Source organism: Paralichthys olivaceus, chromosome 13, assembly GCF_024713975.1.
Source record: "Paralichthys olivaceus isolate ysfri-2021 chromosome 13, ASM2471397v2, whole genome shotgun sequence".
Lineage (NCBI taxonomy): Eukaryota > Metazoa > Chordata > Actinopteri > Pleuronectiformes > Paralichthyidae > Paralichthys > Paralichthys olivaceus.
The window spans coordinates 455,001-478,806 of NC_091105.1; the positions used below are offsets into that span (position 1 = coordinate 455,001).

At 43.1% G+C, this 23,806-nt stretch overlaps 5 protein-coding genes and 1 long non-coding RNA gene across 8 annotated transcripts in view; 3 read left to right on the forward strand and 3 right to left on the reverse strand.

Moving 5' to 3' along the window:
- The window catches only part of cmtm7 (CKLF-like MARVEL transmembrane domain containing 7), an 8,867-nt gene extending 7,488 nt beyond the window's left edge, over nucleotides 1-1,379 (reverse strand). Inside the window, exons 1-2 of the mRNA XM_020109676.2 lie at nucleotides 1,130-1,379; nucleotides 281-457 (exon numbers count right to left, since the gene is read on the reverse strand). Of these exons, the coding sequence (XP_019965235.2) occupies nucleotides 281-457; nucleotides 1,130-1,240 (288 nt within the window). The 5' untranslated portion in view covers nucleotides 1,241-1,379. The remainder of the gene's footprint in view (nucleotides 1-280; nucleotides 458-1,129) is intronic.
- The window catches only part of LOC109646463 (sodium bicarbonate cotransporter 3-like), a 50,061-nt gene that overhangs the window by 2,250 nt on the left and 24,005 nt on the right, over nucleotides 1-23,806 (forward strand). The window lies entirely within an intron of this gene.
- Nucleotides 2,961-5,902, reverse strand: siglec15l (sialic acid binding Ig-like lectin 15, like). 3 transcript variants are annotated; one of them, XM_069536617.1, is made up of 8 exons: nucleotides 5,735-5,902; nucleotides 5,206-5,571; nucleotides 4,588-4,944; nucleotides 4,290-4,331; nucleotides 4,108-4,188; nucleotides 3,783-3,830; nucleotides 3,165-3,199; nucleotides 2,961-3,037 (listed from the first exon to the last, which is right to left on the reverse strand). In XM_069536617.1, the coding sequence occupies exons 1-7, from the start codon at nucleotides 5,823-5,825 to the stop codon at nucleotides 3,165-3,167; spliced, it is 1,020 nt and encodes a 339-aa protein (XP_069392718.1). In that variant the 5' UTR covers nucleotides 5,826-5,902; the 3' UTR covers nucleotides 2,961-3,037. The 3 variants fall into 3 exon arrangements, with proteins under 3 accessions (XP_069392718.1, XP_069392717.1, XP_069392716.1); XM_069536616.1 differs by having other exon boundaries at nucleotides 3,169-3,199; nucleotides 5,735-5,869; XM_069536615.1 differs by lacking the exons at nucleotides 2,961-3,037; nucleotides 3,165-3,199 and having other exon boundaries at nucleotides 3,509-3,830; nucleotides 5,735-5,869.
- On the forward strand, nucleotides 6,033-9,495 carry LOC109646532 (sialic acid-binding Ig-like lectin 15). Its single transcript, XM_069536618.1, has 3 exons — nucleotides 6,033-6,327; nucleotides 7,034-7,423; nucleotides 8,114-9,495. The coding sequence occupies exons 1-3, from the start codon at nucleotides 6,279-6,281 to the stop codon at nucleotides 8,536-8,538; spliced, it is 864 nt and encodes a 287-aa protein (XP_069392719.1). The 5' UTR covers nucleotides 6,033-6,278; the 3' UTR covers nucleotides 8,539-9,495.
- Nucleotides 9,139-12,129, reverse strand: LOC109646837 (IgGFc-binding protein-like). The gene is made up of 2 exons (XM_020112604.2): nucleotides 10,994-12,129; nucleotides 9,139-10,219 (listed from the first exon to the last, which is right to left on the reverse strand). The coding sequence occupies exons 1-2, from the start codon at nucleotides 11,979-11,981 to the stop codon at nucleotides 9,807-9,809; spliced, it is 1,401 nt and encodes a 466-aa protein (XP_019968163.2). The 5' UTR covers nucleotides 11,982-12,129; the 3' UTR covers nucleotides 9,139-9,806.
- On the forward strand, nucleotides 13,203-15,335 carry LOC138413459 (uncharacterized). Its single transcript, XR_011245800.1, has 3 exons — nucleotides 13,203-13,343; nucleotides 14,299-14,468; nucleotides 14,725-15,335. It is a non-coding gene; the product is annotated as an uncharacterized lncRNA (long non-coding RNA).

Sequence of the window (23,806 nt, forward strand, 5' to 3'; positions counted from 1 at the left end):
CAGAACAACAGAGAACCTCTGATAAAACATAAATCAGCTCGTATCTTCAGACAGAATCAGATTAAATTACTAACATCTCCAAAACCTCCTGCACAATAATTGAACATATTCAAGACTTTTCATAGAGATCCTTCAATCATTAGACTTTCTTTGACCCTGTGAACTGTTTCATCTGACAAACTTCACTGACCCTAAAGAAAAACGTTCCTGACGAGTCGATCGTGAACTCAGGATATTTGTCAAACCTCCACACTGAGGATCAGACTTCAGCTGCGCTCACCGTCAGAGGCCAGTTGATGCACGGCATCTTCGCCTGCAGCCTGAACAGGTGCATGAGGAAGAAGATGAGGAAGGCGATGAGGAACCACAGCGTCACCACCTCGAAGAACTGGAACGCCGCCCACCTGGGCCAACCCCGAGCGCAGTGGACACACAGGAAGGTGATGAGCAGAGCGAGCTGAGAAAACACAGGGTGCAGAGTTTAAACACAAACTGTGGCAGCTGCAGTTTTTATAAAACTCAGACGGTTTAGTTTGTCCAGTCTGGTCTCCGTAGAGAGGACCCCGCCCGATGGAAATATAAAGAACTTCAATATAAAGGAGCAGTTCCAGTAAAGAAACAACAATTTGTTCAATTAAGATTATGACACAATAATGACCCCCCCCCCCACCCCCCCACCGACAGTTCACACACTGACCCTTTAAAGGTCATTTCACATGTTCCTTCAAACCAGCAGGGTTTGTGTCTCTGAGTGATTCTACTTAAGATGTTTAAACACTGGATCAACTCCAGATTCACTCCAGATTCACTCCAGACTGACTCCAGATTAACACCAGTTTAACTCCAGACTGACTCCAGATTCACTCCATGTAAACACCAGTTTAATTTCAGATCGACTCCAGACTGACTCCAGTTAAACACCAGGTCAATAGAATTGTATTTAGTTCGTGGCAGATTCACCTCAGTTATACCGGGTTATCTCCTGGTTCACACCAGGTTCACACCAGGTTCACACCAGGTATAACTCTGTGCTACCTCTAAGCTCCCGGTTCTCTCCGGGTTCTCTCCGGGGTCGGTCCCGGTTCTCTCCGGGTAAAGTGCCGTAACATTGCGGTGGTGTGAGTCTCACCATCTGTCCCATCTTGAGCAGACCCGGGATGGTCCGGGTGTAGCCCGCGTTGAAGACGCTTTCCCCGGAAGTCCTGCTGCTGGTTGTCGTGGTGATGACGGTGTGCGACATGTCTCCGGTGAATCTGCGGGTTCGTTACCGTCAGAACTCGTTAAACTGCGGAAGAGTTACGGTCTCTACTAACGACACACACTAACGGTACCGAACACACCGGATAAACAACCACACTTCCGGAGACACCTTTCACAATAAAAGTCTAAGACCCAGTATTTAGTGAAACAACATTTAAATAATATCAATAATAACATTTTACTTCATTTAAGATCAGATTATAAATAACAGGATTCAAATGTTTATCAAATATCTAATTCATTCTGTATTTAGAATGATTATGATATCACGTTTCTATATTACATCATATTATTAGAACTGAATGTGTGTGACAGCATCTCTACAGATCATTGTCAGGATAATAATATAAGAAGAAGAATATTCCCTCATAAACTGAACTAACATTTTGACTTTCATGAAAATTGTATTGTCTTTTACTCACTCGACTTCTGTTGGCTGGATATGTGTTAAAAATATAGTTTCAAAAGGTTTGTAAATTAATTTTTTTATTCTATTTCATTTTATTAGAAGTTAGTTTAGTCACAAACTGAAGAGTTTTATTAATTGTTATTATCATTATGTTTAAACGTAATGAAACGTAAAGGTTTTATTTTGAATCTTAATTTTGTTACTGTGCAAATTCTAAATGTACTGAGTTTCTGTGCTTTTATTTTGAAGCAAACATCCTGTATGCTGGCTAAATAATAGTGTGTGTGTGTGTGTGTGTGTGTGTGTGTGTGTGAGTGTGTGTGAGTGTGTGTGAGTGTGTGTGTGTGAGTGTGTTTGTAAAGAAAACTCCTGACCTCAGCTCTCTCTCTCTCTCTCTCACTCACACACACACACACACACACACACACACACACACACACACACACACACACACACACACACACACTGGGGGCCCCTGACAAAGTTGAGCTGGAAGCTGTTGACCAATCACAGCAGAGCCGACCAGCTGACCAATCGTCTTCTTTGTTGTTGTTCTGGACGTACTAACGTCAAGGTGCATCCCCGCCTCCTGCTGTGGGGGGGCTGTTCCTGAAGGTCCTGTACCACCAGGTGGATGTGGAGAGTAGACGGAGCACGCCCCTATTCCAGAGCACTGACCAATCAGAGCAGACTTTATCGGGAGGGGGGTCTTAAAGAGACAGGAGCTGAAAGCTAGAGTTGGAGACAGAGGCTGAGAAGAGGAGCTGCAGCGATGGACAGTCTGAGGAACTTGATTCTGAGCTTTAGAGCATGAAGACACCGATTCAATGGATCAACATGAATATGAACAGAAGATGTTTCCTCTTTCAGAATTTCTTGCCATAGAGACCCAACAACAGATGATGTCACCACATCCTGCAGCCACAGAGTGGTTACACACACACACACACACACACACACACACACAAAGTCAGGCTGAAACCTGCAGACCGGATCAAACTGACCGAGAACAGGAAGTGAGTGAGTTTCGAAGGAGCCGCAGTAAAAACCTGGTGCACCACACAGACCAAACCAGAGCTGCTCTCTGATTGGCTGCGTCAAAACTCAAAGCTCAGACGTTGATGATGAATCTGTTCTGTCAGAAATGAAAAGTGGAATATTGAACTGTTGTTTTATAGATCTGAATGTTTTGTGTTTATCTCCCAGTTGGAGACGTCACAGGTCCGCCTCTGTGTCCCCCTGCTGGACGAAGTGAAAACTCACAAACATGAACATTATCCAAGAAACACAATCATTTCAAAAATGTATTTAATTTTAGAAAACACACATCTCATCATTTCAGAGTCCACATGACATTATCTGTTGATCCTGAGAAAGGAAGAACAAAACGATCATAAGACAGATTGTATTATTATAATTATTATATGTATTATTATATATTATCATGATTATTACTATATATATATATTTTTTTATTATTATTAGTCTTTCATACCTACTGCTGAAAGTTTATAGCAGTATACAGGATGCCTGAAAAAAACAAAGTGCAGTCATTAGAATTCAAATTCATACTTGACAAAAGTTTCAAGACATGAAGTCACAAGAAGAGCTGAGACACGTCAGAACAAACACACACTTCACAGTAACATGTTCCTGTGTTCAGGACACATTCAGTTTAGTGTGTGTACACATTGTTTGTGTAGACACAGTTGAAGTCATTAACAGACTTTGTCAGGATAAATAATCGTTATAATTATAGTTTGTTTTCTAAGTAAAACACATGTTCTGTTTTCTCACAGGAAATGTGAATCAGTCTCTTCGCCTCCTTCTGTTTCCTCATTTTTCTTCTTCTCTGTTTTGTTGTATTTCAGTTTTTATGTGTTTGCTGCCTTGATTCATTTTTACTCCAGACTCAACCTCCAGAAAAACAATGGAAGGTTCCTTCTCATCAACATGACTTCACTTGTTTTTGCTCAGGATCCGTTTTCACTCGTTGTCTCATTGGGACTTTGAATCATTGAATCATCTGATCTCAAGAGCTTCAGATAATCGTGAACTTCAGTGAGACTCAGAGAAACCTCCTCCTCCGTCCTGTGACTTCCTGTCTCCTCACCTGGCTCAGGTGGAGCTCTGGAGCTCAACTGCTGAGGAACAGGTGGAGCTGAGGAGAAGAAAACATCGTCTCATTAGAGGTTTTTCACACTGTAATGATATTTCATTATATTTGATTATGTTTCTATGCTGTAAATATATAATTATATAAAACAAGTCCAACAGTGTAAAATGTCCAGGATGTGATGGACATGTTAACTGTCCCAGATGTTTTCATCATGAAGTCTTTGAATCATTTGTGATATAATTCTGAAACAGAATTGAAATAGTGTAAATAAAAGCTTTTGTTCAGGGGTCGGCAGCTCAGAGATGTCAGCAGGACTCACTGCCCAATGCTGAATAAACCGTCTGAATCTCAGAGTCTCCGTTGGATGGAGGGTCGGACGCTCGCACACGATGTTTCTCCACTTGTGAAAACACACAAACATGTTTTAATGTCAGAGAAAGAAACAACAGGTTCAAATCAAACGTCAGTTTCTCTGCAGATGAAGCAGAATGAAGCACGTACCGACGTCAGCGTTCCCGTAAACAGGAGAGGAGTCGACTGGAGCTGAAGAGAAACAAGTTAATGAAACGTTTACTGATGTTTTATTGATCAGTTATTGGTCAATGATAAGAACTGTAATATGATACACAATAATAATCATCATAATAACAATTATTATAGTGATAATAATACATAACAATAATAATAATGCGTCTCACTCGTGAATTCATGGATAAAAAAACAAAGTGACATCAAGAGAATCTTTAATAATGTGAGAAAAGCTTTTGAACTTGTTGTGAACGATGTCACTGACGCTCACCTCTGTTTCTGCGACAGTGAACGATGACTCCTATGAAGAGCAGCAGCAGCAGCAGCGCCCCCATGAGGCCACACACCACCACTGTTATCAGCGGAGCCTGATGGGTTGGATACGTCAGCTGAGCTCCGCCCAGCTCGCTCTCCGCCCTGCAGGTCAACTCCTCCTCCTCCAGGTACGGCACCTTGCCGATCAGTCGGAACGGACGCGACTGAGACGTCTCCCCCTGGTCGTCCAACATGAACTTGGAAGCCGACAACCAAACCAGTTTAGGCAGCGGGTTGCCCTCCACCTCACACTCCAGACTCCGGGGGGCGCTGTCTGTCTCCACCACAACGAGACTCAGGATCTGAGGTTCAGCTGCAAACAGTTAAACAGAAACCAAACTTTTTCACATCATATTTTCTCTCCAGTTAAATGATTCCACAGATCTCAGTTGGTCTGTTTCTGTCGTTCATCTCTTCAGCTTCACGCTCGTCATGCGTGTTCACGTCTCAGTGATGTTATCGGTCGGAGTTAGACATGTGACTAAAAGTGATTCTCCAGTTCAGCAGCTCTTTGTCAGTTTCAGACAGAAAACTACAGCATCACCAGGTCAGTCCAACAACTCCCAGGATTCACCTGTGACACGAAGCTGTGTCTTTTTGGAAACACTCCGCTGGCCGTCCAGCTCCACTCCGCAGTAGTAAGGACCGTTATCCGTCAGCTGTACCGCCCTGATGAGGAGAGACAGCTCCCCCCGCCGTGGATCTCCAGTCAGGGAATGTGTGAACTCAGAATACGAACAGTCGCCGAGTCCCTGAGTCGCTAAGTCGTTTTTAACTGAACAGCTGAAGAACGGTGAAGAGTTCGGTTCTCTGGCGAACCACCTGACGGTGATCTCCCCTGAAGGGTGTTGGGGGGGGGTGAAGGAGCAGTTCAGGACGGCGTCTTCTCCTCTGGAGGCGGGGACCTCCGGAGACACCTTCAAATGAACCCAACACGACCCTGAAGAGGAGGAAACCATCAGGTATGAGCTTGAGACACGTTTGGAGACGAGGCCCCTGGACTGGTTCAGGTTCAGCTAACGATGGATGATTCAACAACAAACAAGACATTCCAGCTTCAGACGGTGGGTTTGAGTCACTCTGAAGCAGAACCCAGTTCTTACCTGTGACCATCACTGACAGAAGAAGAAAGATCCGCTGATTCTGCTGCCACATCCTCGGACGCATCACAAACAAATGGATGAAGTCAAACATCAAACTGAAACCGCAGCGAGGAAGTTCTGTAAAATGAAAACGTACTTCCTGCCAGTGTCAGAAAGAAGAAGTCACAGGACACAGCTCACAGACAGGAAGTGATGTTTGACATGTTTTAACGTTGTATGTATTTGAATATTTGGAGTATAGGTCATAAACCTCCTCCTCCATGTTAGCAGATGGGACATGGAGCATGGGGTTAGGGTCAGTCAGTTTCCTGTCTCGGACTCGGTGGTTTCCTGATGATACAAAATACTTTTCAAAAAAGAAATGGGAACAAACACACAGTGACACAGTGACGGAGCTGTGGAGGTACTGACTCACACACACACACACACACACACACACACACACACAGACACACACTCACCCACACACACTCACACTCACACAGACTCACACACACAGACACACACTCACACACACACACACACACACACACACAGTCTCATCATGGACGTCCGGCTGCTCTGCTGCTCTCTGCTCTTCTCGGCTGTTGGAGGTGAGTTTGATTCTTCATCATAAAACTGAACATTATATATTTGTACATGTTCAGAGTGTGTGTGTGTGTGTGTGTGTGTGTGTGTGTGTGTGTGTGTGTGTGTGTGTGTGTGTGTGATACTCATGTTGTCAGTACAAAAATCATTTCTCCATAATGAACGTGATCAAAACTTAAGATAAGACATTAGTTTAGGTTCAGGTTCAGATTAGTCAGGTATTAGTTTCTCTCCTCTCCTCCCCATGTCTCTCTCTCTCTCTCTCTCCCCCTCTCTCCTCTCCTCCCCATGTCTCTCTCTCTCTCTCCCCCTCTCTCCTCTCCTCCCCATGTCTCTCTCTCTCTCTCCCCCCCCTCTCTCCTCCCCCGGTGGAGGCAGATGTCTCCTCTCTGAGTCTGGTTCTTGAGGTTTCTCTCTGTTAATGAGGAGTTTCTCCTCCACAGTCTCAAAGTGCTGCTCATGGTTCACCTGTTGGTTTCTGTAGATGAAGAAGATCTGAAGCTCTTCACCTTCTCTGTGAAGAGTCTGGAGATCGTGGATGTTAGGATTTGATGTTATACAAATAAAACTGAATTGAATTGAATTGCTCAGAAAAACCCACTTACACAACACTGAGTTATGAGTAAAGTTAAAGCTCCACCAGCTGAGAAATGAGCCCCTGCTTTCTACCTTCTGCTCTGGACATTAAGAAGCTCTTGTCCCTCCCACCAGCGCTTGGCTCTGGAGAAGACGGCTGGTCCATGAACGTGCAGCTGGAGGTGCGAGCCATCGACGGTTACCCGGTGGTGCTGCCCTGCACCTTCAGTCACCCGCAGCACTCCCAGCATTCCTCCCTGCAGGTGCTGTGGCGTCTGGGCCACGGTCAGGGCGCCACCGTCTTGTTCCGCTGCATCAGTCACCCCGGGCCCCCCACCTGTGAGCCAGGGCCCCAGCAGGACCAGCGCTACCGGCTGGAGGGGAACCCACGAGAGCACGACCTGTCGCTGCGAATCAACAGTGCCACCCTGCAGGACAGCGGACGCTACTACTGCAGGGTGGAGGTTCAGGGACGAGAACACATCAGCTTCGAGGACAAGATGGGAACCAGACTGAGAGTAGAAGGTACGTTCGTACAGACGCCGTGATCCCACTGATGCAGATCCTTCACAAACCTTTCCCTCGGTTTGAGCCTCTCGTCCACACAAATGTTTCCAGTCACAGATTTAACAGCTCGAAGTCCACGTGACCTGAGAGCTCCAGAGACGCGATGACATCACTGAGTCAGAATCAACAACAATGACGTCTATGCACCGGTTTCTCTACGTATGGTTAGCACTGCTAAGTCTAAGCTAATTACAAGTTAGCTGCTGAATTAGCATCACTGCTCCATATTACCAACATTCACTCTTCTGTGGTGTTTGACGGATCATTGATGTAGACGCTACCGCCACCTGCTGACACCTTGTTGGACTGTTTGTTGTTCTCGATTTCTTTTAAACGCAGACTAAAACACAGGCCCAGAGTTTTCAAAGTAAAACGAGACCAGCAGCGTTTAGTCTCTGATTTAGACACTAGACGTAACCATAGCAACAGAGATGAGTTTTAAAACTGAAATGTGGACGTATTGTGACCAGAAGACAATGTCCCTCAGGACCAGAAACTAAAGAAGACGCTGCTAAAGTTGACATTGCTACGTGATTCTGATGGATCACATAATGTCCCCAGGGGGTCTGCAGCCCCTGTGCTGTTGCCCACTCTGCCTGCAGGTGGCGACACTTTGTTTTACTCATCAGTTTCTTCCTGTCTGTGCAGCTCCTCCAAAGATCCTGGCTCTGTCAGTCGAGGGCAGCGAGCAGACCGGGTACAGGGCTCTGTGCCGGGTGCAGGGCTCCCCGCTGCCGGATGTCCAGTGGCTGGGCCCAGACGAGCTGCTGGAGGGGTCAGTGGTCGGCCCGCTGGCTCAGGGCACGCCGGCTCACTACCACACCGTCAGCCAGCTGCGGGACGTGGAGCCGGGCCAGCAGTACACCTGCAGCGCCTCCAACCCACTGGGCAAAGATCAGGCCACCCTGTACGTCCTGAACCCCCGGCCGCCGCTGTCTGTGGGCGGAGCGTCGCCTCCTCTCCTGCTGCTCCTGTCGCTGTCGGTGGGGGCAAAGGTCATCCTGCTGGTGGGGGTGGGGGTGTGGTTGGTGCAGGGCGGCGCTCTGCAGGTGATCGGCTGCTGGTGGAAGTAACTTCATTAGATTTAACACATGATGCGTTTTGTCCTGATGAAAAAAAACATTTTTCTGAATTGTGTAATTATTCATTATTACTTAAATTTCCAGATCATTTCCCTTAAGTTTCTCAAAGAACTGAGACGTGTTGTAAAACATGAAACTAAATATGATTTAAGATTATTAGAACAAAGATGAATTCATGATTTATGTTCATGTTGTTAAATCTGAAGAGCAGAAGAGACAAAGACGCAAGAATCTTCAGTTTGAGTTTGAAAATTATGTCTCGGCTTTTTATAAAACAACAAAATGTTTTACTGCAGTTTCCAAACGACTGGATTTTATTTTTTATTAGTGAGTGCAGTGACCAGCAGGGGGAGCTGGTGTCCAACTGGAGGTTTGTGTAAATTTGAAATGAAGTAAACAAGGTTTGGAAAAAACATCCTCTGCAGACGGAACATGTTGCATGTTTACATGTTTGATTTACATGTGATTTACATGTTACATGTTTGATTTACATGTGATTTACATGTTACATGTTTGATTTACATGTGCAGAAGCCGGATGAGTAAACATGAGAACGTTTCTTTTATTTCATTTTGCTAAAAACACAGAAAGTCATGTCACACTTCAAACTTTATTGAAACATTTAAATATTCTACCACATCGTCGAGTTTCACACGTTATAAATTCATTTCATCACAGATTCGTCTGATTCTTCTTCACTGTGTCGACTCGTGTTAAACTCTTCTTAGATAAATTATGTTTAAGGCTCCAGACTCATTGATTTAACGCTCTCACTCAAACAGCTGCTTGTGCTCAAACCATGCACCTGCACACAGATTTCCTGCTCTCAGCTTCAGCTCTTCTCCTCACGCTGCTTCTCAGCACATGAATCACAAGCGTCAGGTTTAGAGTGAAAGCTTTAAAAAACCTCGTGCTTGAATAAAGACAACGCTGTGTGATGAACCCTGACTGAGTTGTAAGAAGGTTTTTTTCTGATAAATGAAGGTGAAACATCATAAAACCACCAAAATCTAAAAGTCTAACATTTGTAGGTTGATTTCTTTTTCTCTGAGGGACACACGGAGCGAGACAAGAGTCGAACATGAAGAACATTTAAAAGAAGAGTCTGTGAAGACATGTATGTGTTGATTGAAGGACAAAAGACAGGTGGCGCTCTAATGACCACAGTTATTCTACTGACCACAGCAGGTAGAACTCAAGCACAAGTGAATGATCACATCTGGTTCAGAGACCGGACATCTCCACGTGCAGCTGCTGGTTTATCCCAGTGGGAAGAGGACGGGTCGTCTGTAGCAGACGGGACGAACGGCCTTGCAGCAGTCCTCGTCACTCCACCCGACCTCCTGGCCGCTCTCCAGACTCACGATGGCACACTGGCCGTCGTTCACCGCCCCGGGTTCCCCCTCCTCCCAGTTGGTGGCGTTGACGGGATCGTTATTGAGCCAGTACCACTCTCCGGTCTGGGAGCTCCGTCGCATGCCGATCCACGCCTCCTGCACGCTGCCGTTGTTCACCTGGATCATTTCTTTGTAGATGTGCGTCACATTGTGGGCGTCGGAGAGGCTGACCAGCTGCAGGCCGTTGTCTCTGCAGTACTTCACGGATTCACGCCAGCCGGCCGCCACTTCTCCGATATGTACGACCTCTGGATCCAAGAGGCAGCCCCTGAAATCTGTCGTTCAGAAGAAACGATAAAACTGGAATCAGTTCAGATTTGAGACGAAACCAACGACTTACAACGACATTTTTTTATATTTGCTTTGTTTTTGAAATTTCGAACGTAGAACACCTTTAACCTGATCTGCTTTTAAAGAAGAAGTCGTTTCTGCTTTGGTTTTTTCAACATTTCTTTAACGACTCGTTTTGATTCTAGTTCACGGCTTCTTCTCCTCCTTCGTGTGACAACACAAGCTCCTGGCTGCCCCCGGAGGATAATTCATCATCAGACAACTGAGAGTGATTCGCTCTAAACTCCTCGATGAAAACGTGAAACGTCTAACTTGTAATTTTTCTTTCTTTAACAACATTTCAAAAGTTTGCTTCAAATGTTCTCAACAGTTAAATTGAAAAACTGCTGATGATAACTTCATGTTGGATGTTTTGAATCGTCAGTCACGACCATCCTTATGTCACGTGATTGTGATCATCAGGAGCTGGAGGCAGAGAATGAGTTTCAGTTGTTAAAGTTCAGTATTTGATTGAAGAACTCATATTTTAAAAAGAGTCTGTGGGAACAGTTATCAAACTTTTGCTTTATTAGTTCGAACTGATGGAATCTTTGCCACAATCTTGGTTTCAGCTGCTCAATCACAACTTCATATCATTTTTCTTCCTCCAGGTCTGGTTGGAGAAGTTAGTGTGAAGTTGAACTTAAATGTGTTTGTGTGAACGATGAAACCATTTTGTAAAGTTTAAATGTTGAAGCTGAAACTCTGACGGTCCGTACCTGCAGTTCTACTGATGGTGGGCGCAGGATTCCCAAACAGAGCAGTTCCATATTTCCCATAAAAGTAGACGGCCATTTTGTGAGACGTGTGCCAGATGACGTTCTTGTCCAGCTGCAGACTGACTTCGGTCGAGGTGAACTCCGTCCGTCCCAGCTGCTGCCAAGCAGGATTCTCCAGAGGAAGATTTCCAATTCGAACCCCGTCAATGAAATTCGTGTGAACCACGATCACAGCAAAGTTCTGCATGCCTTGGATACGACTTATCACATAGCAGGAAGCGAAGTTGGTCTCTGGGATCAGGGCGAGGAGTAACCCGGGTCGGTAGAGGATGGCGGTTCCACTTGTCTCCACCAGCGGCGAGTCCGGGTCGAAGTCTTTGATTGTGGTTGCTTCTTTGCTTGATATAAGAAGAAGCGCTTCGCTCTCGGCCAGAAAGGGAGGAATGAGGAACCTGAGCCTCTGGTCTTTGGTGGGCGACAGCGTGATCTGCAGGAGGCCGCAGGTGCAGTTGTGTCTGATGGCGCAGGCGTGACCGAAGAGGACGGCCACCGGCTGGTCGGCTTTCACAGCTCGAAGTTGGTCTGCTTCTTGAACCAAGACCTGAACGACCTGCTGGGGCTGAAGCCGCACCTCTCTGGTGGAGACTCCTTCAATGGTTACCTTGGTTCCTTGTTGGGCGCTGACGATAAACAGCGTGAACGGTCTTCTCTCAGTTACGTCCAGTGAGACTTGGTCCGTGGTTCCTGGGATTTGCGGTACAGGCGGGATGAGGTACTCTTTACCCAGTTTGTTAGTTGGTATAACCAGAGCCGTCTGCACGCTGTTGAGTTTCAGGCTGGTGGCTTGGACGGTGATTTTCCTGCTGCTGGTGATGATGAGAGTCGTGCTGGAGATGTTTTTCTTTCGGAGCTCGAGTCTGTCGTCAATTAAGATCTCTGTAGTTTGTCCGGCGTTCAGACTCACTGCCCTGATTTGGACTGTGTGCATTCTGAGGACGACCTCCGTGTCACGCAGAGCCGTGATCTGGATCCTGTTCGTGGGTGGAACCGGATGATAATACGCGATGTTCTCCGGAAAAACTACAATGAATTCTTCACCAGCGTCGTCGTCATGAGGACCAGCAGAGGAGTCTGGGAAAAAAACTCTAACTCTCAGTCACATTTTTTAAAAACATGAAAACTGCACAAATATTTTCATTCAAAAAATACTTTCATTAGAATTAAACTTTAGATCAATATTTGATAGAAATATTAACCGGAAACAATCGGTGACGGAAGATAAAGACTTCACTGTGTTTATATTGATTATGTGTATTTCTATCTAATGTTTAATGTGAAATCATTCTGTAGCTCGTACCTTGCAGCAGCTGCAGCAGCAGCAGCAGCTGCTGCAGCTCACGACTCATCTTCTCAGTGACGAGACTTTTAGATCTGGAACAAACATCATCACGTCTGTGATATGTGAAGAAAACCAGCTTCACATCATGTTTAAATAAAGAAACAATCCAGAGGATGAATAACGAGAAGAAACAAAACGTTTCCCACAATAGAGAAAAATAACCTTTTAAGAAATCACTTTCTCACCTGGATTCAAGAATCTGTGTCTCAGCTGCTCGGCACTCGTCCAGTGTGTCCTCGTCTCTGCTTCACCACTGGAGAAACATTTGTCAGTCAAACCATCTGAAGACGTTTGCATGAGACATCAGGACGGAGGTCAGAGGTCACTCACTGTGTGTGTGTGTGTGTGTGTGTGTGTGCAGCTCAGAGTCATTTGACTGTCAAACTGACACCAGATCAGATCAGGGCACAAAACACACACACACACACACACACTCTCTCTCTCTCTCTCTCTCTCTCACACACACACACACTAATCCTGCTCACACACCAAACCTTTTATTAATTCTGGTTGTTATAGTTGTGTAACCGTTGTTATCTAACTCACTGTCAGAGCAACAAGTAAATGAGACAATGTGTGTGTGTGTGTGTGTGTGTGTGTGTGTGTGTGTTTAAGGGGAAGTGAGGACATTTCTCTGACGTGTTAATAAAGTTTTTTTTACCTCACAGATTGAGTTGAATTGAATTGTTTCTTGATGGGGGGGAGCAGAGACATTTAGTGAAATCACGTCTGGTCAGGTTGGACATTTTTTGTCTCCATCTTCTTTTGATTTTACATATATACAAAGTGTGTGTTAATCTTTAATCTGGCTCCAGATTACAATTGTCAGGAAGTCGGACATGATGACATCACTGCTCACATGTGGCCCCTCCCTCCTCATGCACGAGGACAGACGGACGCTGTCTCTCTTCATCTCTGGTCAAAGCTGTCGACATGGCAACGTTCGTCTCAGTGAGTAAATTTGACCTTCGTCTTTTATCTGGTTTGACACGATGGAGACGCAGATCTTTTTTTATTATGATTCAAAAATCTGATTTGATCAAATTAGATCTTGAAAGATGTTTCATTGATCAGTTATCACGGAAGAATATTGTTCGAATATTCCAACTTCTCATAATTCTTGTTTTTAAACAAAACAATTCATCAAATGTCAAACAGCAGATTGAGCGTCAGGTTATTTAAAATAACACGTTTAATTTAAAGGATCCATTGGAGAAGTACTCGCTCCGCAGTACAGTGAGTATTTATACAGTATATTACAGTAACTTGAAATAGACTGACTAAATCATTTAATTCTTGTACATTTGAATTAGAGTTTAAACATGTTTGATTCAAACATGTCCAAATAAACATGTATGATGTCATTTAGTCTGTGTTCAGTACACGTTTATATATATATATATATATTACATTCAACCTTTAATTTCCTGCTACTGTTTACTTTATGAATTACTTCATGTTGTACTTTACATTTTATACTTTTGACTTTATACTTTGCCTCACTACAATCCAGAGGAAAATATTGTGCATTTATAATATATAAGTATATGAATTACTAATAACTTCAATAATTTACTTGTGTGGTGTGTATTTATAATAATAGTATAGTAATATATAATAATTTACATGATCTCTATATTTATTTGCTGCAACTTTAAAGTTAATAATTACAAATATATTGTATTATATTGTTTTATATAATATTATATTTATTCTAAGTAATGATTATTTTTTAGATCAATCTGATGTCAAGATTTGTATAATGTGTATCAGTACTAGTATCATTGTCAGTATTAGTATTAGTATTACTATCAGTATCAGTAACAATATACTATGTCGTTATTAAACCTGAGGAAACAGATCAACTGGGACTATTTGTGTGTGTGTGTGTGTGTGTGTGCTTCAGCTGGCGACGTGTCACCACTGCTCGGTCGTGTCGTCTCGTCGGGGTCTCGTCTACAGAGACTCTCTGTCGGCTCTGTCCAGGAACCTGAGGGCCCCCGGGCGCCCCCATCACTGGCCCCTCGGCCCCCGACTGCAGGGTCTCCACAGTCAACACCACTGCAGCCTCACCAGGTAACACACACTGAGAAGTACTCCGTGTAGTACACAGTGTAGTACACTGAGTACTACACTGAGTACTACACTGAGTACTACACTGAGTACTACACTGTGTACCTCTCAGTGTAGCAGATGAAGGTTTGTGTTGAACTGATTAAAGTCTGAATCTGAAAACAACAGAACAATAATGTTCTGACTCCAGTTTAATAGAAACATTTAAAAGATCATGATTCAAAATAAAAGGTAAAAACATAACTTCTCTTCACCACAGACCTCACCTCCCAGAATCCATTGCTCTGGCTCGCTCGAAGCCGACAGGCAGCGTGAAGCACCTGATGATGACTCACCTGAGGAAGCTGCTGACCCTCAGACCCCCCCACCAGAGAGGCCGCCGCCTGTCGGGCTGAAGCACGCCATGATGATGAGGATGATGATGAGGATGATGAGGATGATGAGGATGAGCCTCACTGTTCAGACAGCTGCTGGACACCAGGGGGCGCTGCAGGGCTCAGAGGGTCAGAGGCTTCGCCTGCGTCCAGTCTTTATATTTGAACTCAGTATATTTGAGCTTGAAGTTTGTTTTGATAAATCAATAATAGTTCGTCCCAAAACTAAAAGTGAACAAATCAAACTAGTTGTTGGGAGCAGCTGCTGACTGGAGGCTAAATGTTCCAGGGTTAATGCTAAGCTAGGCTAACTACAACCTGACCTAACCTCTTTAACCTGAACACAGAGGACTTCATGTTATATATACATATATATATATATATATATATATATATATGTATATATATATGTATATAACATGTATTTTAAACTCAGATTACAAAATCATTTATGTTTTATTATTTGTAAAATGATCTGAAATAAACATGTCAGTTATTTCTGTGTCTGTGACTTTTCACTGTTAGAACCAGATAATCCCCTCAGTGACGTTTCCAAAGCATCATGGGAGCTGGCGTCTCGACACCGTGAGCTGAACAATGGAGCGCAGCGCGTTATGAGACAAAGGTCAAAGGTCGTGTGAAATATTAATTAGAGAGCGACACAGGAGGTCGTCTCCTGCTGATGACTCATCGCTTAATCTGCTGCAGTAACAAAAACCATCAAGATCACACACACACACACACAAAGACACACACACACGCACATACACACACACACAGACACACACACACACAGACACACAAAGACACACACACACAGACACACACACACACACACGCACATACACACACACACACACACTCACACACACAGACACACACACACACACACACACACACACATACACACACACACACACACACACTCACACACACACAGACACACACACACACACTCACACACACACACACACACACAAACACACACACACTCACACACACACAGACACACACACACACACACACACACACACACACACAGACACACACAGACACACACACACACTCACACTACAGAATGAACTCTTCAGCTAAATGTCTGCCCTGTGGTTCCTCCAGATGTTGTGACGTGTTATTCACGATGACCTTTGACCTCCAAAGTATATTTAGACTAAACTTTAGAGTTTCAAGCAACCTTGACCTTTGACCTTTGACGTCTAATCAGTTCATCGTTGAGTCTTTGTGACGAGTGAAGATGAAAATGGGACGAATGGAAAACCTGAAAACAGAAAGAACAAAGATAATAAATTAGATTTTAAATCTTTCTTCAGACTGAATATAAAACAGAAGAAACACTGAGACTCTGAGAACAACAATGACTCGACTGTGATACTAGGATTATTAAATCAGGATTATTAAATCAGGATTATTAAATCAGGATTAGAGCTGGAGCAGCAGGAGGGAAACACCGAGCTGCTGACCACTGATCAGCTGCTTCACCAACAAACTGTGTCTCCATTCACACACGTTCCTCCGGATCACAGTCTTCATCTTCATCTTCATCATCTCACAGCAGGAGGAGGGTGGTGCTTTCATGAGCCGTTTTACACATCGGGATAAATCACCTTCTTGCTCGCCACATACAAAATCCATCTTTGAACGTTGTGTGTCATTGTCGTGCAGCTTCACTGTGTCGTTTCCTGTTTATTCTTATTATGACGAGGCCCTTTAACTTATTTTACTGCCCTGAATGAACAACACACATCGTCAAAGAGTCGACTATTCATATTTGTCTGAATGTGGACGATGACGGACGGAAATGTTTTGTTATTAATTGTGATATTTTTAATTGTCACTGATTTCTCAGACTGAGTGTGTGAGTGTGCAGACTGTTGTCAATATTTTGATTCAGCTGCTGTAACAAGAACATATGAAGTTCATATTAATGACGAACCTTAAATGCTATATTTCAATATAATGTAATATAATGTAAATATAAAGTATATATATGATGTAAATATAAAGTATATATATATGATGTAAATATAAAGTATATATATGATGTAAATATAAAGTATATATATATGATGTAAATATAAAGTATATATATGATGTAAATATAAAGTATATATATAATGTAAATATAAAGTATATATATGATGTAAATATAAAGTATATATATGATGTTAATATATATATAATGTAAATATAAAGTATATATATGTTGTTAATATAAAGTATATATATGATGTAAATATAAAGTATATATGATGTAAATATAAAGTATATATATGATGTAAATATAAAGTATATATGATGTAAATATAAAGTATATATATGATGTAAATATAAAGTATATATATGATGTAAATATAAAGTATATATGATGTAAATATAAAGTATATATATGATGTAAATATAAAGTATATATGATGTAAATATAAAGTATATATATTATGTAAATATATATGATGTAAATATAAAGTATATATAATGTAAATATAAAGTATATATTATGTAAATATAAAGTATATATATGATGTAAATATAAAGTATATATTATGTAAATATAAAGTATATATATGATGTAAATATATATATAATGTAAATATAAAGTATATATATGATGTAAAAATAAAGTATATATATGATGTAAATATATATATAATGTAAATATAAAGTATATATATGATGTAAAAATAAAGTATATATGATGTAAATATATATATAATGTAAATATAAAGTATATATTATGTAAATATAAAGTATATATATGATGTAAATATATATATAATGTAAATATAAAGTATATATATGATGTAAAAATAAAGTATATATATGATGTAAATATATATATAATGTAAATATAAAGTATATATATGATGTTAATATATATAATGTAAATATAAAGTATATATATGTTGTTAATATATATATAATGTAAATATAAAGTATATATATGATGTAAATATAAAGTATATATATGATGTAAATATAAAGTATATATATGATGTAAATATATATAATGTAAATATAAAGTATATATATGATGTTAATATATATAATGTAAATATAAAGTATATATATGATGTAAATATAAAGTATATATATGATGTAAATATATATAATGTAAATATAAAGTATATATATGATGTAAATATAAAGTATATATAATGTAAATATAAAGTATATATATGATGTAAATATAAAGTATATATATAATGTAAATATAAAGTATATATATATGATGTAAATATATATAATGTAAATATAAAGTATATATATGATGTTAATATATATATAATGTAAATATAAAGTATATATATGATGTAAATATATATATAATGTAAATATAAAGTATATATATGATGTTAATATATATATAATGTAGGATGTGTGATATATAAACTTTATAAAGTTTGTGTCAGAAACTTACTAAAAAGTTTTCATGACTCCGCCCACTCCCCAAACCCCGCTGGATGATTGGTGGAAAACGAGCAGCTGCTGTCAATCAAAGAGGGGCGGGGCATCTGGAGTTAATATATTCCAGAGGTTCGTGAAGCAGCTGTGGAGAGAGAGAGAGAGAGAGAGAGAGAGAGAGAGAGAGAGAGAGAGAGAGAGAGAGAGAGAGAGAGAGAGAGGGGGGAGACAAGAGAGAGAGAGAGGGAGAGGGAGAGAGGAAGGAAGAGAGAGAGAGAGAGAGAGAGAGAGAGGGGGAGACAAGAGAGAGAGAGAGAGAGAGAGGGGGAGAGAGAGAGAGAGAGAGGGGGAGACAAGAGAGAGAGAGAGAGAGAGAGAGGGGGGAGAGAGAGAGAGAGAGAGAGAGGGGGAGACAAGAGAGAGAGAGAGGGAGAGACAAGAGAGAGAGAGAGGGAGAGGAAGAGAGAGAGAGAGAGAGGAAGGAAGAGAGAGAGGGAGAGAGAGAGAGACAGAGAGAGAGAGAGGAAGAGAGAGAGAGAGAGAGAGAGAGAGAGGAAGGAAGAGAGATTTTTTTTTTGATTTTACAAAAAACACTTTATTTACATAATTTCATTTGTACAAGTTTTTTTTAAAATAAAGTGCTCGTGTAATTATAATATTTAAAAATACATCAAACAGTTAAAAAGTGTGGAAAAGACAGCTCATCATCATTTACGGTGCAGATTATGTTTTTAAAACACCAGCGTTTTTTAAAAGACTCGAGATCAGAGATATGTTTGTAAAAGTTGAACTCGAGTCTGAGTCTTGCTCGGAGGTTTGTCACCCACACTGCCATTGCTTCCTGTCCTTCCCTGTTCTCCACCCTGTGTTTTCGGCTAACATATATAGCCAGTTTGGCTTCACCGGATAAGAAGTTTAGGAGCTGCCACTTCTCTTTATTAAAATTCTTGTAGCCAGCTCCCATGATAAAAACCTTCTCAGTAAAAATTATGTTAAAAAGACTAAAAACCGTGGTTAAAAGAGAGAAGAGACTTGTGAGTCTCTTGCACTCAGTAAAAACGTGATAAACAGTCTCACGCAGGTCGCAAAAAGGGCACTTGTTAAGAACAGTGGGATTAATAACAGAAATAAAAGCGTTGGAAGCAATGGCACCGTGTAAAATTCTCCACTGGAGGTCGCCGGTCCTTTTTTTTAGGGGAGGTTTATATAAAATCCGCCACTGTGGGCTGGGTCCATTTTCACCCCACCTCTGTGTCCACACAGTGGGGGGCCTGTTGCTCAGTCCGAACTGGTGGATGCTCTTTACACAGTTTCTGTAGAAGGTTCTTTTGTCACTTCTGTGTATAGTTAGTTTGTGTTTATTTATTATAGTGAGTAGGGGGCCGGTCTTCTCTCCCAGCCCTGGGCTCAGGATGATATCCGGGTAGGGGTCTGCAGCATCAGGTTTAATTTCTTTGTTTTGCTGGCCCCTTAGGAGGCTTTTTTCTTTTTCGGAGAGCCTCTGGGTCCAGAGTTCTAGGATCCTCTGGGCCACCCGGAGAGACTGCAGCCCCAGCAGGGAGCCCAGGGCCTGGGTGTTGGTTAGTGTCGGCCCCACTGCATCCACCAGCTGCTGTAGGGTCAGGGTTCCAGACCGGGTCAGCGCCGCCATCAGGCCATGTGTTGTCTTGTCGCTGACGTCCAGTCTGGCTCCATTGACAATGGGTTCTCTCAACAACCAGTGCAGAGAGTTGGCTTCTGGGCACCTTTTATGGTTAAAAAGGGCCCATGACTTAAAAACACCTTGATAAAAGGGAGGTAACATAGTTAGTTTTAAAAATTTAGGATCAGTTAAAAACAGAGCATCATCCAACCCCAGCTTATTGGCACGCCTAAGGATGCTGCTGGCCACGTCTCTCCACACCAGATCTGCCGGACCTGTGAGGTACCTTTGTATGAACTGGAGTCTAAAAGTGGCAGTCCGGCTGGCCAGGTGGACAAGGCCCTGTCCCCCCTCCTCCCTGTCTAAAAACAGCACCCCCTGTGGCACCCAGTGTAGCCCTCCCCAGAGGAAGTCAACCATCTTCCTCTGGATTTCTGCGAGTAAGCCTGGGGGGGGGTCTACACAGGTAAGTCGGTGCCACAGCTGGGATGCTACCAAGTTGTTTAAAACCAGAACTCTACCTCTAAAAGACATCTGGGGGAGCAGCCATTTCCAATTGTTGAGTTTGTTTTGAATTTTTTCTGTGACGGTCTCCCAGTTCTTCTTCATTATATGGTCTGCTCCTAAAAACACCCCGAGATATTTTAAACCTCCTTTCTTCCACTCCAGGTTTTGGGGGAGAACCGGGAGACCGCTGCGCCACTCACCGACAGCGAGGGCTTCGCTTTTTTTCCAGTTGACCCTCGCTGCCGATGCCGAGCTAAAATCCTTAATAATGTCTGCTAAAACGTCAACCTCCATTTGGTTCTTAATAAAAACTATAAGATCGTCTGCGTAGGCAGATAAAATCATGTTTCTACTAAAACCAGGATAAAACAACCCTTGAAGGTTGGAACGTATTTTGTGGAGGAGAGGTTCCAGGGAGAGAGCGTAGAGCATCCCTGACAGAGCGCAGCCCTGCCTGACACCTCTACACACTCTAAAAGGAGCACTCAGACTGCCGTTGACCTTCAGCACACTCTCAACATCACTGTACAACACCTTGATCTTAGCTATGAAGCCAGCGCTGAACCCAAACTTCCCCATCACTTTCCACAGGAAGCTGTGTTCAACACGGTCAAAAGCCTTTTCTTGGTCTATGGAAATGAAACCAGTGTTTGCACCTAATGAGCTAGAGACATCCAAAACATCTCGAATCAGGTGGACATTGTCCACCATGGACCTGCCGGGGACGCAGTAGGTCTGGTCCCGGTGGATGACCTGCTCCATAGCCCTTCCCAGCCTGGAGGCCAATACTTTGGACAGGAGTTTGTAATCCACACAGAGCAGTGACACAGGGCGCCAGTTTCTGATGTCCTGCAGGTTCCCCTTTTTGGGCAGTAGTGTGAGGACTGCCCTCCTGCAGGACACTGGCATGGAACCAGAGGCCAGACACTCATTAAAAACCTCTGAGACATCCTTTGCGAGGATGTCCCAGTAGGCCTTATAAAATTCCACTGTGAGGCCATCAATGCCAGGAGCTCGCCGTCCCTGCATGCCCTGCAGGGCGGTCAGTAGCTCCTGCATCTGGAGGGGGCCCTCGAGCTGTGAGTTGGTCTCTGCAGAGACTTGGGGTAGTCCCCCGCAGAAACCTTCCAGGAGCGCCGGCTCCTCCTTGTACTCGGTGGAGTATAAAAGTTGATAAAAGCTCACAGCCCGCCCTCGTATCTGGCTTGGTTCCGTCAGTTCTTGCCCCGTGTCAGACAGCAGTGCGTGGATTACTTTCCCCTGCCCGTTCTTTTTCTCCAGGCTGAAGAAATAGCTAGAGGGAGCATCCATCTCTGTGATGTTCTGGAACCGGGACCTGACCAACGCGCCCTGTACTTTACTGTCCAGCAGGTCGGCTAAGGCCATTTTTTTCTCTTTGAGGCTTTCAATATAACCTCGATTTCCGGTGGACTCACTTAAATGTTCTAGTTCCACTATACCGGTCTCTAGATCCTTCATAGATCTGGTGCTATCTCGTGTGACGTTTAGTGTGTGCTGTTGACACAATAGTCTTATTTGTGTCTTACCATGATCCCACCACTGCCTAAGATTGTTAAAATCGCCCTTCCTCTGTCTAAAAACACCCCAGAAATAAATAAAGACCTCTCTAAAACTCCTATCAAATGTTAAAGCAGAATTAAAATGCCAATAAGCACTTTTGGGTAAAATGTTCCTGATAAAAACATGAGATAAAATGAGAGAATGATCAGTAAAACCAGCAGGCATAATAACACAACTCTTAAAAATGTTAAAATGATGTTTAAAACAATAAATACGATCTAGTCTGGCTAAGGAGACCCTGCTCTCTCTGAAGTGGGACCAGGTGTACTGTCTGGAGTCTGGGTGCATCCTCCTCCACACATCCACCAGGCCGTGAGAGCGGACCAGCTGCTTCAAGGCGTGCTGAGAGGCTGCATGAGGCTCTGTGTGGTTCCGATCTAAAATCGCATCTTCAGTGCAGTTAAAATCCCCCCCCAAGAATAAAAAATCCTCCGTAGAGCAACCATTTAAAACGTCATTTACTTTGACTAAAAACTGCTTCCTCTCTGCACCAGATGTTGGAGCGTAAATGTTGATAAAAACAGCAGCAAAATGGTCGAACTGAGCTTTGACTAAAAGAAGCCTCCCCTCGATAAAATGTTGGACCTCCAGTGCCTTGGGTTTAAAAGCCCGTGAGAAGAGGAAGCCCACTCCTCCGCTGAGGGAGGTGTTGTGACTTAAAATGGCTTCCCCTTCCCACTCCCTCCTCCAGTCAGACTCATTATTAAAATCACTGTGTGTTTCTTGTAAAAACATGACATCAATATTTTTCATTTTCATTGTTTCATAAATAAGAGTTCTTTTCTTTTGATCTCTTGCACCGTTCACGTTTAAAACCCCAACCTTAAAAACATCCATGTTGTTTAAAATGTTAGAAAGAAAAACAGAAGACAATAAATTAATTAAAACCCACATTGCTGTCTTTTCCATCACTGCTCAATTGTCTTTTTGCTTTGAGCACCAGTTTCTTTATTCTAAAAACTTCCTGGTCTGTAAGGCCAGACTCCTCCCTCTTGCTCATGTGGAGTCTGGCCGAGGAAATAAAAAGACCTAGGTCTGGGAAGTGGTCCTTAATTTTAAGACCGTGCTGATTCTTTGTTTGAGATAAAAATGATTTGAAATTGTCTACTGTAAGAACAACTTTTTGACTGTTAAGAAGCGGAGCTTCGCTGCAGTCAGACACACACTCACTATCACTCACATCACTGTTCACTTGTATTTTGCTGTTTTTGGCTTCATTTAAAATTCTCCTGCTGGAGCTCCTGCGTTTCACTGTTTGTTTTGATTTAATAAAAGAAGTTTCTTCCTCCATCTCCTCCACCTGTTCACCCCCTGCCGCCCCGCCATCACCTGCTTCTCCTCCATCCTCAGCTATCTGTTCACTGTCTTTTCCTTCACCCTCCTTCCTTTCCCCCTCACCTGCCTTCTCCTCCACCTGCTCACTACTCACACCACCCTCTTCTTCACCTTTACCTCCCACCTCCCTTTCCTCTACCTCACCCACACCACTCACACCACCTTCACCCAACACATCCCCCCCCACACCCGGTGTATTAACTGTACTCACCCCTTGTGATGGCTCGTTCACAGCAGCGCTTCTCCGCGGAGATGTTGGTGGAGAGGTCCGCGGAGCGGCGATAGGCCGCTCGGACACAGCGGGCAGCGCCTCGGCGACCGGCTCCCCGGGGGGCTCGGCCGGCCTCGCGGGCGCGGCCCGCGGGGCGGCGGGTCCCCGCCGCTCCGGTATAGGTGGAGCAGCGGGGGCCTCCGCCCCAGCGCTCGCAGCCGCACCAGGACCGGGCGGAGCCGGGTCACTCCGCCTCGGACAGGATCTCACC

What these genes read in the sequence shown, in the direction of transcription:
- siglec15l (XM_069536615.1), bottom strand. Translation starts at nt 5,825, where the DNA reads ATGTTTGACTTCATCCATTTGTTTGTGATGCGTCCGAGGATGTGGCAG. An exon ending in TCTGTCAGTGATGGTCACAG is followed by an intron (nt 5,572 to 5,734) that starts GTAAGAACTGGG and finishes CCTCCTCTTCAG; the next exon opens with GGTCGTGTTGGGTTCATTTG. An exon ending in GACACAGCTTCGTGTCACAG is followed by an intron (nt 4,945 to 5,205) that starts GTGAATCCTGGG and finishes AACTGTTTGCAG; the next exon opens with CTGAACCTCAGATCCTGAGT.
- LOC109646532 (XM_069536618.1), top strand. Translation starts at nt 6,279, where the DNA reads ATGGACGTCCGGCTGCTCTGCTGCTCTCTGCTCTTCTCGGCTGTTGGA. An exon ending in GCTCTTCTCGGCTGTTGGAG is followed by an intron (nt 6,328 to 7,033) that starts GTGAGTTTGATT and finishes CCCTCCCACCAG; the next exon opens with CGCTTGGCTCTGGAGAAGAC. An exon ending in AACCAGACTGAGAGTAGAAG is followed by an intron (nt 7,424 to 8,113) that starts GTACGTTCGTAC and finishes CTGTCTGTGCAG; the next exon opens with CTCCTCCAAAGATCCTGGCT.
- LOC109646837 (XM_020112604.2), bottom strand. Translation starts at nt 11,981, where the DNA reads ATGCACACAGTCCAAATCAGGGCAGTGAGTCTGAACGCCGGACAAACT. An exon ending in CACCATCAGTAGAACTGCAG is followed by an intron (nt 10,220 to 10,993) that starts GTACGGACCGTC and finishes TCTGAACGACAG; the next exon opens with ATTTCAGGGGCTGCCTCTTG.